The sequence below is a fragment of the Bombus fervidus genome, chromosome 3, assembly GCF_041682495.2.
Source record: "Bombus fervidus isolate BK054 chromosome 3, iyBomFerv1, whole genome shotgun sequence".
Classification (NCBI taxonomy): domain Eukaryota; kingdom Metazoa; phylum Arthropoda; class Insecta; order Hymenoptera; family Apidae; genus Bombus; species Bombus fervidus.
This window is the reverse complement of record NC_091519.1, coordinates 3,550,058-3,567,836: the sequence shown is the minus strand read 5'-3', so window position 1 is coordinate 3,567,836 and position 17,779 is coordinate 3,550,058. Positions and strand designations below refer to the sequence as shown.

Below are 17,779 nucleotides of genomic sequence, written 5' to 3'. Positions count from 1 at the left end.
CTTTTATTTACATGGTTTCATAACCTCTCCTTAACATTTAACGAAGACTCTTATCTACGTGAATTTCGATCATTTCAAAATATAATTACGGTGAAATTTTGATGAATTATTTTATATTTTATTACGCCGTTTGACCAATCATCCCTCATTCAGATGTGTTCTTGTTTGCCTAACATATCCTTGGGGTTAATATGGCAGTCATTTTTCTAACTGTTACTACTATATAGCAATATAGATTATTATTCAAGAAATTTATCACTGTAGAAAAAGAAAAATATGAGTTGTTTTACCTAAAAAATTATATTTAAATTGTGATTTTAGATTTTTGGAATGATATACTATTGTTCTATACAGGTACATATGTTTATACTAAATTTTTATATGAAATTTACACTTAAAATATTATCATAAAATTAGGAAATTAATTTATCTAAAAATCTCTAATGTTTTAGATAACTATTGTTATTAAATTCTTTTTGTAGTGATTCCAATTTTTAACTAACAATATTTTGTTATGCATCTGATACCAACGCTCTGTCTATACCTTGAAAATAATTCATCTTCCAGTTGAATTTATTTAATAAAATTCAATAATACTATGTATATATAAGATAATGCATTAGATTATCTGATTGAAATACAAAAGGGATATGGTATACAATTAATATTAAATAATATTAAAAGTTTTACCATTCTTTTCCCAAATATAGTTTTTATTAAAAATGAAATAAATGAAAATTGTTGAATTCAGTAATTATATATCGATACATTACATTTAATTACATTTACTTAAGCGTTATATAAAATAGTTTTTGCAAATATATTATACTCAAAGAGATGAGTCACAGAAATTTTATTGAATATGGAAATCTACAATTATTTTAATGTATTTGATATTGTGTGCAAAAAGTGTTGTGAATTTATTAATTTATTTATTTGTTCTCATTAGTGTAAGAAGATTCAACGAAGCTAGAAGTTTATTTAAAAATTGCAAGACAGATAAAAGTGCATCGAAAGTGCATATACCTGACAAATATATTTGTGATGTGATATAATAGAACAAATTGGATGTCAGTGTAATAATGTAGTGCCAACTTTACAGATGGATAAACAGGGATGACTGATAACTGTTGGAATTCTGGTGGTGGTAAGTTTTATAAATTTTATATTATGTGAGTACACATTTTTTAATCCAAGTTAGACGAGCACCCTATTATATTGCATGAAGTTACTAGCATACTGAAATTGAAACACTTATTATTATATTATATTTCAGTAACAAGAAAATGACAAAGAAATATCATTACAAGTAAATTATAAAATTACACATTTTATTTATTATAATTTTACATTTTATCATTAAAATGTCAGTGGTAATCAGGATTCTGCAGAATACTGCTTTTGGAAAACAGGAGATAAAAAATATACTTTTGCAATTTACACTTTCTTTATTTTGATAAACAAAATAAAGTATTGTGTATAGAATGTAATATACTATGAGCCCCACTGTTATTTTATTATACTACAATATAACTAGTAGGTTAACAATTTGCTATAAATATATTTTAATAACCTATAAAGCATGGCAAGTCTTATTCTTTTATGTAATATATTATATTTGCTCGCAATATAAAAGTGTTATATTAGGTATTGATAAATTAAAAATTAATATTATTAATGTCATGTCATGGCTGATACTGTCATGATCTATATGAATATGTAGATGAAATTAATGTGGCATGTTTATGATCATAAATGACATTAACAGTAAGCTTTATACATGACATAAATATAATTATACAATCTTTTGCTCGTAAAAATTAGTCTAAGGTTATTTCAATGCTCTTTATTTATTTCCAACAAATGTTATATTTATGTCAAGTATGATGAAACCAAATTATCAAAAATATTATACAAGAAATTTTTACTTTATTATGCTAATGTTATTTTATTGTTAATTGTAACTGTTGGTTTGATTATATAATATGGGAATGTTTCAAATTTTGTTTTCTGTTATTAACTGAGATATGATGTTAAAGGTCTCAGTTAAGATTTGTTAAAAACTTAAAGTCAAATTAAATATTCAAATTGAATACACAAATAAAAGTATTCAGTTTGAGCGTAAGATTGCATAATTAAATTTAATAAAAGTGGACAGCTGGATCTTTCCTTAAATGACTGAAAAAAATGAATTTTTAATAAAGTAAAAGAAATGTTTTATTGCTGTCTATTGCTATTTTAATTGTTTATTATCATTTGAAACAATGTACACTAATTTTTGTATAGACATACTATATTTGTATGAAGTTATTTAACATTTTCAAAAGTATAATTACATTCAATGAAAATATTAAATAGTATTTCAGTCTTATATGTATGTTTATGTATGTATTTAGTAACAGTTAACAAATATACCTATAATTCCTATTATATGTAAAAAATGGTAAAAAGAGACATATTTTTATATGTAACATTCTGTATTTTATGAAGAGTTCTAGATAAATATTTTGACATAATTACTTTATATATCGAATATTTAGTCGAATATTCCGACCTTACCATCCAAGTTACAAGATATTATAATACAATTTATGCAATCTTTTATTCATCTCAGGAAAAATGCGCCTTATGCGCTGTACTTGGGGCAAAAAATAAAGTATAATGCCGTTTGAAATTTTGTTAAATATACATATGTACACATACACATATTCACTCATAATGCGTGACATAATTTATACTATTTTAATAACAACGACGAAACTGAAATGTATGAAATGTCGAATGATATATTTTGGGAATAATGCATAACACATAATGCTTTTGAATTCTAACATTTCAGCCAAATTATATTATCCCTCCTCTAAATGAAATTAGAAAAAAACTTAACGGAAAATTTCGTGCTGTTTGACGAGTTCTGTAATCGTGTAGTAGAGTCTTTTTCTCCAAATGTTAATTGCACTGTTTTTTGTAAATTGGAAAATTTTTTCCACGAATTGATCTCTTGTTATTCTGAGAATAAAAGTAGTAAGATAAAGTTATCGAATACTGAATACTTCACACGATATTTCATTTCCTCAAAAACTTATGACGCTTAAACGTTTCGTTATCGCTAAAATGCAGATATGTATGCATTTATGACAAGTGTAGATATACAAAAATATAATATATAAGATTACTATATTTGAAAAGTAAGACACTTCTACTCAAATCGCAATTTCTTATTTGTGTCTATAAGAATGTTTTGCATAAATATCCGTAGTCTAATCACAATCTAAACATCTTTTTATATATTTGTATATATTTTCCACTACATTTTTTAATTTTCATTATTCTCCAGTATGTCATATTCCTGATCAGATAACGGTAGCTTTATTCCTACTTCTAAAGCTTTAATAGACTCTGTTTCCCATTCTAAAGATCTGCCATTTTGTACCCTCAAATCTTCTTTTAGGCAAATCCTAAATCATTGTGTTCTTTCATTTTAACTATGATCAGTATGCATACTTATCGGTTCTCTGTTTGGTCTGTATGCCTATTCTCGCTATGCTTGATTCCAATCTCCACGTGTAATCTGGAATATTTCTATACAATCCTATCGCCATTTTGTCCTTTTTCACTGTCGCCATATTTCGATTCTATAAAGTAACATCGGGCTGATGAACACGTCCAAGAGATATATTCTTCTTTTCCAGGTAATGAAAAAGAACCATCTGAAAAGAACCAGATACTTACGTATTTAGAACACTCTGCTACTTCTAACAATAGGTCCGTTTCTCCTATACTGTTAACATATAACAATTTATACTTACGCCGAGCTAATTTTCCTTGGAATAACTTTTTAACGATTTGAAGATTTTCCTGATGTCTTCATCGACAATTGCTAAAACGTCGATCATAAATTTCACAGTCAAATAAATTTCCAGTCCCATCTTCGTTGTTTCTCAGCCAATCTCTTTCCGAATGTTCTAAGAATAAAATCAACAGCAGCGGATTAATGGCACAGTACTGTGTGTCACCTGTAACAAAGATTTTTGTTCAGCATACATTCATATTGTTCGTAATTATTTGTTGTTTTCTCGTATATTTCTTTCATCGTCTGCATCACACCCCCCCTCCCCGGACTGATTTCCACCATTATTAGCTTATTACCAACTTGAAGACATTTATCTAATAAAAATGAAATCAGTAAATATCGCATCGAGTCTTTAATTCGTTATTAATAAGATTTGCCTAGTTACATAGCTGTGTTATGCTACCGATATTACTAATAGCATATCAGACTAATTCCTTCACGGTTGCAGTCTGATTTGAGAAAGTTCTTATTTCTGTATTAAGTAGCAGCACCATCTGAAAAATATATTTAGTTTACTTTAATATTATTGGGAGAAAAGTACGTAAAGTTGTACGTAAAGTACGTAAGTACGTTTAAGTTGCTAACTAATCACGTAATTAAAAATCTACCTATAATTTTTGACTCCTCAAACATTAAAATAATAACTGTGAATACACATGTTGTATCAACTAAACGATGAGTAATTGGATATGTGTGTGATATCTATTGAACCTTTTGTAACTTTAAGATTTGTTTATTTTAATTGGAAGGGAGATGTGTGAAAATGGCGGAATTTAGTAGTAAATTAATTGGTAAAAATTATAGGAATTGTGTTTCTTGAGAAGAACTAAGGTTAGGTTGGAGTTAGGGGTTAGGATTAAGGTTAGGGCTAAGAGTAAGGGTAGAGTAGGTCCACGGGTGATGAAGTGGCGAGTAAGGTAGGCAATAGAGTCATGAAAATGGATCTGGTGCCATATTGTGTCGAAAGTGAAAAAAGTAGTTAAATACTTTACTGTTTTGATATTAACTCTGGAACAACGCTGTTACACTTTCCAAATATTTTTAACACGTGAGCAACCCGAGATAAGATATGAATATTCAAAATATTACTCAATATTCCCTAAAGATTTGTTTCTATTCTTTTTCTGGATATCGGAATAAAATACAACCAAATAACTATTACATCCATTTAAATTTATTAAAGAAAAATAACAATTTTACGTTAAAAAAATTGTAATATTTTTCAACTTTTAAAATTTCTAATTATAAATCTAAAAACAAATATTTCATCATTTATCTCAAATATTTCAGGTAACTAACAATAAGATACAATTTCCTTATATTAAAGATTTTGCGTTAATGAATGAACATGTGTATCAAATTCTTTTCTTTCTATTATTTCATAAATCAGGATACATATTAGGAAAATAGGCAAACTCAATGAACTAGGGACAAGTTAAAAATTTGTTCGATCGTCAGCAACCCCATAGTGTCCTTCTAGTTTATTAAACAAAAAGAAAGAGGATAAAAACGAAGCAAAACCGAAGATTGTTCAACGATACAAAATGTTTTCATATATAGCATTCTTCTGTCTTTCTTTTTTCTCTTTCTCTCTCCTTTTTTTTAGAAAGGGAATGGAAGGAGAAAAAGGAAAAAAAAAGGAGAAAGTAGACATCAAATATTTGTTAAAAATGTCTTTTATATCAGAGTTCAACAAAAATTGGTGCTCGTTATCTCTGATTCGCAAAAGTATTTTGGAAATCTTTCGTGGATAACAATTATGCGTGCTCTGTAAAGCTTTCTGAAATTTAATTAGCGCTGTAATGAAGTATGACTCATTATCACCGCTATAATGGTAATGGTATTTATTTAATACAATATGTTATGTATGTAATATCATAACATATTCGTAAAAGTTTCCTACTAACTCTAAGTGTTCAAATATTTTTATGAATTAATGTACGTTTTGTATATGCTGTATCCTTTCCATTGTCTGTTCTGCTAATTGTTACTTGTTTAAAATGTGTTACTTTCTTTATCGCGAATGTTATTTTTACCGAAACTTTAATTTAGTTTCGAACCACGAAATTTGCTTTGAATCCGCAAATTTTCTTTAAACAATTCTCTTTAAGAATTCTCATCAAGCTGATACAGTTTGATTTAATAACTACGATGTGTTTTTTCAGGCGCTGGCGTCAAGATGGAGCACTTTCAGGCCACCCTGGACCCAAGGAAGCAGGAGTTATTGGAGGCCCGCTTTCTCGGAGCACGGGTAAGCTATTTTTCGCCTGTACTTTTTCCTTCTCTTTTCCCTTGCTTTCTTCTGCATTGTTTCCCTTTCTGTTCGTTCCTTTTGCATATTTAGCAAATATTATAAGTCGATTAAAATGGATCGCAGATCATTTCAATATAACGATGTGTTTCGACATTATACGAGATGGAAAAATTTGTGTGTCTTTAAAATCGAAGTGATAATTACTGAGAGCATATATTCACCATTAGGTCATAGCAAGCTTATTACATATTCTGAGCAGACGAATCCGCTTTTAGGTCACAGCGACTTTTTTGCAGACGAATACAGTAACGAATAAAAGTATTGGCAAACTGCAGATTGTCCTATGTAAATCTGTAAAACACACGATCGTTTATCGAATTTCTTCCGTAAAATATATTTTTCTAATCGAAAGTTTAACTATATTACAATCTATTATCGCAACAGTGCAATAAAAATGCATAGTAAAAAATACATATTCAACAAATTGTTTTTAATGGAACGTACATCAATTACAGTGAAATGTAAAGTGAAGATTTATTCCTATGTATATTTTTGCGAACGTTCGCAATTCGCTGTTTGATATGAGATTCTCCGTCTCAGGTGTACCACCCTGTTACCAAGCTTGAATTATATCGTGCAGTCGAACATTTGCGAAACTTCGAGAGTTTGCAAGGGCCAGTTTCCCTTCTGATCCGCCTTGTATTCCTAGGCTATGTGACAATGGTTGCACGGATGACTTTCACGGATGTCTCGAGTCGCAATATCCGATGTAACCACCCTAATCTGCCTCTTGGAGCACGATATCGCGTATTATGTGGAGATTAGTATATTAGTGTACAAATTAATTCGTTGCCCTTTTTACACTAAGCTTTAGACTTATTTAGAGAAAAAATAAAGTAGGTCTCAAATTTCGAAACAGTTTTCTTCATTCCTTCCATTAGGCAGCCGATGAATTCTATCTTAGAAAAAATAATAGTGGTTGTTTCACTATAGCGATTCATTTTCAGAAAAAGGATCACGTTATGTTGATTTAAGGTCGTTGAATTAGGTTGTAAATACGGTAAAACCGCGTTTATCTTTATGAATCCATTTATTTGAACGAAATTTTAGTTAGTAGCAACACACAATCAGATCACATTATAACATAATAAATGCATTATTTAGCTTGAATGGACATTAATTAGGTAGATACTCAGAACCCTCTCACATAATAGCAAATGACAAATGACAAGTTGTAGATTATACTATTAATTTCTGTTGTACAATTTTGCTATCTCACATCGAATAGAGCTATCTCACATCAGATAGCTTGTAATTTGTGAAATTCACTTATAGAGCTTTACACTTATATACTATTGCCAGCCCTTTTTACATTATGTATCTTTGAACTCTAATTGTATGCATAGTCAGGTGTATATATCAGGGTTGTTCATAAATTCTGCAGTTCACATTGCACTGCATTGTATTGATGTAGAGACTGGCCAAAGACATTTTTCTCCCAGCTTTTTTTAAGTTTTACTTTCATCATAAATATAAAGACGAAGCATACGCTTTAAGTAAAAACAGACTAACAAACGAAGAGCCTCGTAACGCATAAAATAGAAAAAGTATATTGCCGTAAGAAGAAAAATTGAAGTCACTTCTGTAATCCGTCCGTCGAACTATCACGCGTGTAGGTTTTGTTAGATCAGATTCGTTGATATGGTGAATCGACGATAGAGAAATGACCTTGACCGGCCAACATATTTGGCTTGTACTTTTGAACTATTAACCTATTTCTGACCTCCTTTTATCTTATAACAGTGACGCGTGAGGAGACCTAAACTGTGTACGAATGTCTAACCGTAATAATACCGCCAAAGGTCGTTTTAATTTGTATTAAAATTAAAAGAACACTAAGAGAAGATAAAGAAGAGATATACTATTCCATATAAAGAAAAGCTTATAAATCTTCGAAGCTAGCCGGAAGCTAAAAAAGCGTGATTATGGCAATAATAGGGAACTCTTACGTGTAAATTCAACATTTATAAAAACATTGAGAACTCGCAATTTACAAGATCAATAGTTTATCAGATACTCAATGTCAAAATTCGATAAATAATTGAAAAGGTGTACCCATTCCATTCCACGTCAAATTGATTGTTTTTGTACTCGATGTACGGAATCTTATCGAAACTAAATGCAAATTTTATCCAATTGAAGTTTATTCGCGTGTATATTTGTAATTCATATGAAAATAGGGAGTTTGTCGTCATTTTACTGATATCGGAATTGTTAGAAAAGATACAACCTTTTGTCGAATTTTACCGAAACTATCTTCAAATAAGAATTCTTATCTTCGCAACTACTTTCTTTCTTTATTCTAGTTTCAAAGGATTGTCCCCCTTTACTAATTTTTAAAAATAATATTAATGAACAAATAAGCGGTCAATTTATTCCTATACAACGCCTCATATCATTCGGTAGAGCTGTGACAACTGTGCCGAATCATGACGGATCGTATTAAATCGTATCGGGTTGTATTATGCTCCCTACAGAAGCCGAATATGCACGTCCGTTCCTTCTGCTTCTCCCCTTCTCTCGCAATTCTACTTCCTACCTACCATTAACGACACTGCTCGCCTCCGGCGGATGTTACTTGAAACGCAGCTATCGATAGTTTCGAACGTTCCTCACTGCAGTTATCAACGTATTATCAAGACTAATATTTTTCTTGTTTACTACCTGTTAAAGAAATTTACACATAGATTTTGCCGTTTCTAATCTTCTGCAATTTCATTCACAAATAGATTATCAAGTATATTATATATTATAAGTTATCTTTGTGAATATCTCTTTTAATTCATATTAACATTTTCTGATTCATATTGTGGCTACAGATCATAACTGATTTCATGTTTACCAAACTAGACGTTAAGATCAGGTCAGGGAATAAAGTGACAATAAATTACTGAACAAATGTTTACACAATGCTCATCATTAATGATGAGCATAGTTTGATGAAGTATTTTCTTAACCCTCTGCACTCGGAATTACAGTTGTGCTGATAGGATTTATTCGATATTATATAATATTTATAAAATGTCACATGTATCTTATAAGTATCTAGTTTATAATGCTACATATTAGACATGAACTTTGTATCCAAGAAAATGTTCTGTCTTCTTAAAGATATTCGCACGTGATCAATTCATGTATACATTATGGGCATTATATACAGAGCGATCTTCCAATCGGTCGTCACAATTTTTCAGGCACTTCCAATGGTACGACAAAGAAATATTTTAAACGAAAGCTAATCGATTTTCAATCGACTACAAATTTCGATATAAGACATTTCCAAACAATTGTTTTTTCGATAAAAGGTCAAAGCCGCCTTGTTTTTCTTAAATGACACTACGTATTTTTTATTTTATACTGTTGTAACTGATGTTAAGACGACCTATTATACTATGATCTTGAATTGACCCGGAATCCTGAAATATCGGTTTCATCAACGGAGATGTTATCGTTAAAAGTAATTTTATTTCGGTCAAATTACACATTTCAAAATGGTTAACCTTCAACAAGAAAAATGTTAGTCATACACACAGAAGGACTCTTACGAAAGGAACATGAACAACGTACAGAAATAAACACACCTTCTTTAGTGTTGCAGTACGTTTGTGCGTCCTATTATAATAAATGCTCTAACTGTAGCTCATAATCTTGTAAACATGATTCCGAAAGATGCAGTAAATTTTTGATTGCTCCTACAATGCTATCATAACGAATGTCTTGACATGCTGTACGGATTCGGTGCTTTAGATAATCAATGTTATAAATTGGAATAGCATAGATCATCGACTGTAGCTGATTCTACAGAAAAAGATTTAATGGGAACAAATCGGGAATAAAGGTGGTCAAGGAATAGGTCCGTAAGTGCTCAACCAACGTTCTCAAAACATTTAATATAAAATATAATAATATAACTAAATAAGGCATGTCTATTTCTGTAGGCTGTTTGTGCTCCTTTTGTAATATGCATATAATTAATATTTTTCGTGTTGAAGCTCATCATGTTGAAACGTGTAATTTGATGGAAATAAAATAATTTTTAACGATAACTGTCCTTTGATGAAATCGATATTCGTTCGGTATCACTTTACAGTCATAGTAACAGGTCGTTGAACTCGTTTTAACGTCTACTACAACGGTATGAAGTCGAAGTTACGTAGTGTCGTTTGAAACAGTCAACCAATTCGTGGATCACCCTGTAAATAGAAATAAAATGTAAAGTACGAAAGTGATATGATGATAAGGATTCAGGCAGGCAGCGATTGTCTTGATTTTTGCAACAAGAGACTCGCGGAGGATTTTATTGTAGTGGAAAATCGATAAATTCGTTTTATTACAGTGTTGTTCGAAAAGGATAAATTTCTTTCTATTGTTACCTTTTGTTTTTTAGTAATCGTTCAGGCAATTATTTCAAAAGATACCAACCTTTAAATTATGGCTATGTTGATATGCTTGAAGTAGGTATTTATGTGCCATTAAAACTAGATACGGAAATGTCGTGGAAATTTTCAGGATGATCTAATAGTTCCTTCGGATAAAGCTGTTCGATCATCAACCAGGGACATGTGACACGCAATTTCAATCCCGCATTCGCTCATATCATAATCATTCGTTCTGATTTATTGCCACGTGCCCGGCAGACGTGGTCATACAAGGGTGGTATCATCCCTTGATAAGGTGACGGTCGCGACAACAATCTAAAAAGACACAGTGTCCAAGAACATAGTGACATTCGATCATATACTTGACTGCTTGATTTCGTATACTTTTAATTAGATCTTGTTATGTCATATCTTGTATTTCGTAACTGTGCAAAAATTGAAAATTTTAGAGTAATTTTTACGGTTGTAAGAAGTGGTGTACATATTTAATGATTTTTCTTTAGTCTTTTCGAAAAAGAAAAAGATTAAATTCTCGAATTCTCATTAACTTCTGTATGACCCTAATATTATTACGACCATAATTTACAATTATAAGAATACTTCATTTATAAAATTCGACATATTTCCGAACGGCCAAGACTTACGAATGTACACGAGTTATCCCGAACTAGACCGATCATAGGATGCCAGAGATCAGAGAGGTTAAAGGATACGCGAATCATCTCTGGGTATATCCTTTCGTGTACCTCTTCTTTTTGAAAATAAATTCGTTAGTCTATATTTTGTTCTGACTGAGTTTATTAGTTCTGTAATTTTATAATTTCAGTTACAATAAATGGTTATATTTACAAATGCAAGATGCATTTTATATGTATAACGTTCACAAAACTCATAAAATATGCAAATAATTTGGCAATCTTAAATTAGATTTTAACCCATTCAAATAACACGTATGTACATAAAATAATTGTGCTACATGATAATGTATTAGATCGATGTAATTGGATAAAATTCATTAAAAAATTAAAAATTGCGGAAATGAATAATAAAAATTTAAAAGAGGAAATTAGGTTAGGTTAATATAAAACAAGGCCATATAATTGTTCGTCATCATACGACTTATCAAAAATTAAAGCAAGAAGGTATCTTTTTCATAGTAAAAGTATAATGGGTTAGATTGACTCGTAACCAACAGTCTTGGCGAAGGAGATTCATGAAAACAAGCAAGTTGCTGGTGCATGTCCCCCGTATTGATCCTTTCGATAGTAAGTAGGTACTACGCACATTGCATGGAAGGTTTATACATACCTACCTACCAACCTTGAGAACCAAACACGTATAGATAGACCTGTGTTCAACGATCCTAGAACCTTTTCGAGTTTCAAAAGCTTGTAACTTCGTCCTGTCTTGTATCAGTGATATTTCAGTTTTCTTCTCGATGACTATTGTGTTTACATACCGATCTACTCTGCAAAACTGGTATTGTAATGTATTCTTCATAAATTACTATCTCATATTTATTGATTCTCGTACGTATCTGATATTAAAACTTTAAACTTTAAATTGATCTTCACATCGTTAATAATCGGATTATTCTAATTTATCATATTATAAATACTTATCAAACCTTTAAAATTCAAGTCTAGGTGACTACAAAATTTATTGCGTACAAAATAATTATCCTAGTTCGTTTAATTTAAAAATCGATATGCGCAACGGTTTCGAAGAAAGTGGCTTGTCACACTTTATGTATTCCAACCTATATACTGTGTATTGTTAATGCATTCAAGTAGCCTTACCACACATATCTTAGCAATCGAAAGATATATGTAACTTTTATAGCATAAACACCCCTTATTAATATTACAACATTTTTAGTTCTCTTTTCTTCAATTCAATCAAGTAAATGTCATAAAGATTTAAAATTTGTAATAAGAATTTTTTACTTAAATTACATACAGGCTGTTTTAAGTTTCTTTAGCCAAACGTTACCAGTATTTTATGGATATAAATAAGAAAAAATGTTATGTAAACATAGATTCAGAGCTTTATTAAATAATTGCTAAAGAAATGTGAAAGAATTAAAGGCGTACAATATCACTTATTTTCTCACTACTAAAGTAGACTTTTATGTGTGACTAAATCTGGAAAAAAGGATTTAACTCTGAATTACTTGAACATGCTTTTTATTAAACCATGCTAACTTTTGCTTGATCAAATACCGGGTATCCGGTAGATACGATAAAATTTGTAGAAGTGAAAGATATCTACTTTGATTTTGATATTAACAGTAGTTTATGCTCAGATTCATTTGAAATGTGCGCAACTCGATTCCCAAAAAATGTAGTATTATATTTTCTCTATTTTTTCACAAAAAGTCATCTACTGGGATTTAAAAAAAAGATTCGCATAAAAGTATTCACTTTGATCACTATTTTAGAAACGGATATTTGGGATTTTGTAATTTTAATAAGAGATTTGTAGTTAATAAAATTCAGGTATATAATTTATTAATTTTTGGTAGAACAGTTCATGACCTTCTGCTGTTGATGAAGCTTAGTAAGATATTGAACAAACACGGTGATATGCTCCAAATTTTATTTTGAAAACACGTGATTCACTATAGTTAATTTTAACTTTATATCATTATAAGTGTTCTAATCTTATTTGATGTTAAATCGGTAATGTTGGTAACGACATAAAAATGATAAGAGTACTCGCGAAGATCCAAACCGAGTGACACAAAAATACACAGAATGTCAGATTTATTTTATACCTCATCTATGATACAACACGGAAAAGGGGGCGACACCTAAAATTCAACCCGCAATCTACATTACCGTCCGTATCTAGTGTCACATTGGACACCTTTCGCCGACTGTTGATACGTTGATATCTGTGCATACAAGAAAAATAGACATATGCATATATGTATATATTTCCTTTTTCTTCCATCATTACTTTTCGTCTGTCTTCTTGTTGTTAACTTCTAATTTTATTTATTTGTTTCTTTTATACGTCTTATTCTTGTCTACATAGTCACTTGTTTCATTTTTCTAGCATTTAAATACATATTTAAATAATTATTCATATGCATAAGTATTTATAAGCTTTATTTATTATAATTTTATTATAAATTGTTGTCTTATTCTTTTTGGAATTAGTCCTCTTCAGATTATACCATTAATTACTTTAGTTGAAAAAAGATATCATGAAAATAGCAGCATACATCTGTTATACATACTCTATAGTTAAGTAATTTAAAATTTAATTATTATTTAATTATTATTATAGAATAATTTAATTTAATCAAAATTAAATTAAAAAATTTCTTCAATTGCAATTATTTTCTGAAAATGCGTCCATTTTTTATACGTATAAAAAATTTTAACAAATGTTAAAGAAATTCGAAGAGAAGTGCGTTGCATATAAAGTTCTAAAAAATTATTCGGTACATTAGTTATTTAGTATTCACAGAATTTTCAGATTTACCACATCGTTGTGAGTTTCTAGTAAATTCCCTATAAACGTTTATAAGTTCTGTAATTTCTGAGATTTCCTGTATATTTACCGATAATAACGGATAATTTTTCTATATTAAATAGCATATCAAAACACTTCTCTCCACTATCTCTTCGGTAATGTGTACTTTAACTGTATTAATCGAGTAAGGAAATAGAAGAAAAATCTTTAAAATATAACTTTACTGCAATCTATAACATTTTGTTCAAAATTACTAATCGCCAAGGAAACAGATTTTGACCGTAATAAAGAGGTCGCTACCAACAACCATCTAGTGCCACGTAGAAGAACTAGAGCATTCGATCGTTACTGATCTTCCTAGTTTAGTATTTGGTTAAGGTTCATATATTTGAGCCCCACCCTAAGTTTTATTTTAAATATCATACATAATATAACAAATAAATCAAGCTGTATAAATCATTAATAAAATTGTACGCCAGTTTTATATAAAGTTATCACACTAATTATACTTAAAAAATTAATAAAATATCATTTTTTTATCATCGATATTAGAAAAAGAAAATAATATGGTGATATATCAAAGTACACGTTGATCTTTTATCGAAGACACTTTTTTTAATTCCATATATTATATATATACATGTATATATATATAATATAATAGTATAATAAATAATAATATAATAAAATAATAATATAATTCCAATATATATCTCTATATATGTATGTATATATAACAATAATTTTATTACTGCACAATAATTTTTACAGATAAAATTATAAATATAGATAAATATACCATAACTAATAAATGAAAATTTAGAAAAAGCTATTGAAAGTGGATCTTAACCTGATAACCGGATCATCCTCTAATCAGAAATTTCTATAATCATAAAATTAACAGTTAACTTAAAAACAAATCAATCTAACTCAATAAGTCAATTCTTCCAAATATAAATATGATATAATTTATTCTCAGCAGAAATAAAACAACGCACTAAAAAATATAACATTCATAAGTAAAGAAATTATTGTATCCAAGAGATTGAAAATTTAAGTAACGAGTTAACTCGACTTTTCCGGTTGACAGGTTAACGAAGAATTTGTTTCATAAGAAAATGATTGCAAGTACACAAAAGCATTCCAAGAAAAATTTTTCGTGATTTAAATATCAAATTACTTGAATTGGCAGCACAAAATCTGGTTTTGAATCCAATTAACAACTTGCGAAATTTATTGAGTGTTAAGATTTCATTACATATGCGCCATGACAGAATATATTTTTTAAGACTCATTACCTACTCATTACTTGAAAATATTATGAATTAAATTTAAATACGTAAAACTACAGATATTCTCATTGAATTCCGTTAATAATCATTTCCATCAATTGTCTATCTAGTTTTTTTACTTGGCCTTATATACAACTCATTTATGAGTATTACTTGCGAATATTTACAGAAAAGTTACGAAAAGATACATCGTTTCGGAAAATTATTAAAAAGTCATTAAAAATATAAGAATTATCAGTCATTTTGAACCTTATTTGAACACGCTACGTTTTTTGGGTCATTTTAGACTCATCATGTTTGCTATCATTAAATTAAATATTTTTTAAATTATTATTTAATAATTTATGAGATTGATTATCACACTTTCTATGAGAAAGTATGTAGCTATTATTTTTACAAGTAATCAATACTTTCAAATATTTAATTGTTTTACTTTTGTTTTCAGTAATTTAGATTTAGGAAAAGAACGCTACTTATTTTTCCTATTATTTATTTATTTATCTCTCTCTCTCTCTCTCTCTCTCTCTCTCTCTCTCTCTCTGTGTTAGTGTTATGACAGTTTCACGCTACATTATGTAATCTATATTCTCGTAATATATTTAATGAAAATACTATTACTCATTGCATGCATTGCATAATCCCATTTATTAATTGAATTCTATGTTGCAATAGGACTGCGTAATTTCAGAAAAATGCGTGATATCAGTCTTTCAAAAAATTATCTTGCAACTTGGAAATAGTCTCGGTTATTGCGAAAGAGCTAAATGTATGAAAGATATTGCAAACAACGGAATAAGTAAAAGTTAATTAAAGTCTGGAATATACGTGGCAAGACTTTTAACCCCAATCCAGATTAAAAATTGTTTGTATCATTGTATCAATAACTCTTAACAATTTTTATTTATTATAACATCAAAATTTATGTATTATAAAATGTATTATAAAGCAAGAAATTTCAAAATTATGTTAAAGTATCTAGCTATCGTTAATTAAAATAATACATTGAATAGTACACCACCAGGAAGATAACAAACAGCATTTAAAAGCGGTTATGGAAATATTTTAAAAATTAAATAAATAAACAAATAAGCATATTGAAAATATAAAATTAATAAAAATATTCGGTAACGATTGCGCTATATTTTTAAAAGGATATTTTAAACCGAGCAAAATGATAAGAACTCGTAGTGTGCAATGCGCACACGCCGTTTACACGGGGCACCGGAACATACCTAGCTTTTCCTGAAACGGTGTACACAGAAAACCGCGTGGCTATGAACAGTGAGCAAAGCGCAAGCCAAGGCAACGAGGCAACGCCGCGTGGCCGACCAGCTGATCGGCCAGAGACATGCGACTACACGGGGCAGAGAGGGAGAATCGTGCGCGACTGGGCTAATGAGCGTGCGACCTATTGGGAGTTCATTGGAGGGGGCTAAGGCAACACATGGAGGGGAAAACAGTGGTTCCTTCCATGAAAGAGTGGGGGTAGTCATTGCTGTGTTGCCGTCACGTCGAACATTGCTGGCTGTTGTCGCCACTGTTTTCTACAATCGAATGGCATTGCAAGGTCTAGGAGCTAAACGTGTATCTACCTTCACTTTATTTTTTTTACGTTAATGTGCTCTTGAGCTCTTTCCTATTTTTCATGCTTATATTTATGCCAAGATATCTATATATGTCACGTACCTCCTAAATTGTTAAAATTTAATATCGAAGAGGATGTTCATAATATCCAGAAATATTATGACATTTTATCAAGACATTTATTTTATTTGAAAGGTATCGAGACTACTTAGAAATTAAAATATTTTTTCGAATATCTATAAATTCCCTTATTCATTATGCTAATCGTACGTGCTATATTTATACCAATCTTTTAACCAAATGTTAGATTAATTATGCAATTAGCTATGTGATAAAATAATCGAAACATCTTTTAAAGATATACTATATTATTTTATTATCGAAATATTCTTGTTAAACCACATTAATTCATGAATTTTTTGAATTTAATAGTTTTTATTAGAAATCTGATTATTACAAAGAATCACGTATGCTTAAATCTAATATCGAACACGTAGTGAAAATTCTTTAACACAAATTCTCTTTCGAGAAAGTGAATTTTTGAGAACGAACTGTACGTTCGTTAAGTAAATATGCTAGAACTATTCAGTACATACATCGAGAAATGGAAACACTGCGTTGATGCGATGTTGTCACAGTATCCGAAATATTGCAACGTTGCTCCTTGTCTGAGTATCGCATCGATAGTATGAGGTACATACTTCTATTTCGTCGTCTTGTTCAACTGTGCCGTCAGAAAACAGAAGACACGCATAAACGCTGACACTATTTTAGTAATGATTTCCGCACTTCGATATTTCATAATTTTATCAAAGTTCGCAATTGTAATAAAAGTGATAACAATAACAAAAGTGATATAATTTCAAATCACGAT

The 17,779-nt window shown here is 29.8% G+C and overlaps 2 protein-coding genes across 7 annotated transcripts in view; one reads left to right on the top strand and one right to left on the bottom strand.

Moving 5' to 3' along the window:
- Tlk (Tousled-like kinase) overlaps window positions 1-17,779 on the top strand; it is a 30,846-nt gene that overhangs the window by 1,263 nt on the left and 11,804 nt on the right. For 4 of the 6 annotated variants that reach the window (XM_072001014.1, XM_072001006.1, XM_072001002.1 and 1 more), the window contains exons 2-3: window positions 1,103-1,147; window positions 6,019-6,104. In XM_072001014.1, coding sequence (XP_071857115.1) covers window positions 1,117-1,147; window positions 6,019-6,104 — 117 coding nt within the window. In that variant the 5' untranslated portion in view covers window positions 1,103-1,116. Of the gene's footprint in view, window positions 1-949; window positions 1,148-6,018; window positions 6,105-17,779 lie in introns of those variants that run through there. The other 2 variants (XM_072001003.1, XM_072001004.1) reach the window with 2 other exon arrangements.
- The window catches only part of LOC139986030 (uncharacterized), an 81,893-nt gene that overhangs the window by 60,253 nt on the left and 3,861 nt on the right, over window positions 1-17,779 (bottom strand). The window lies entirely within an intron of this gene.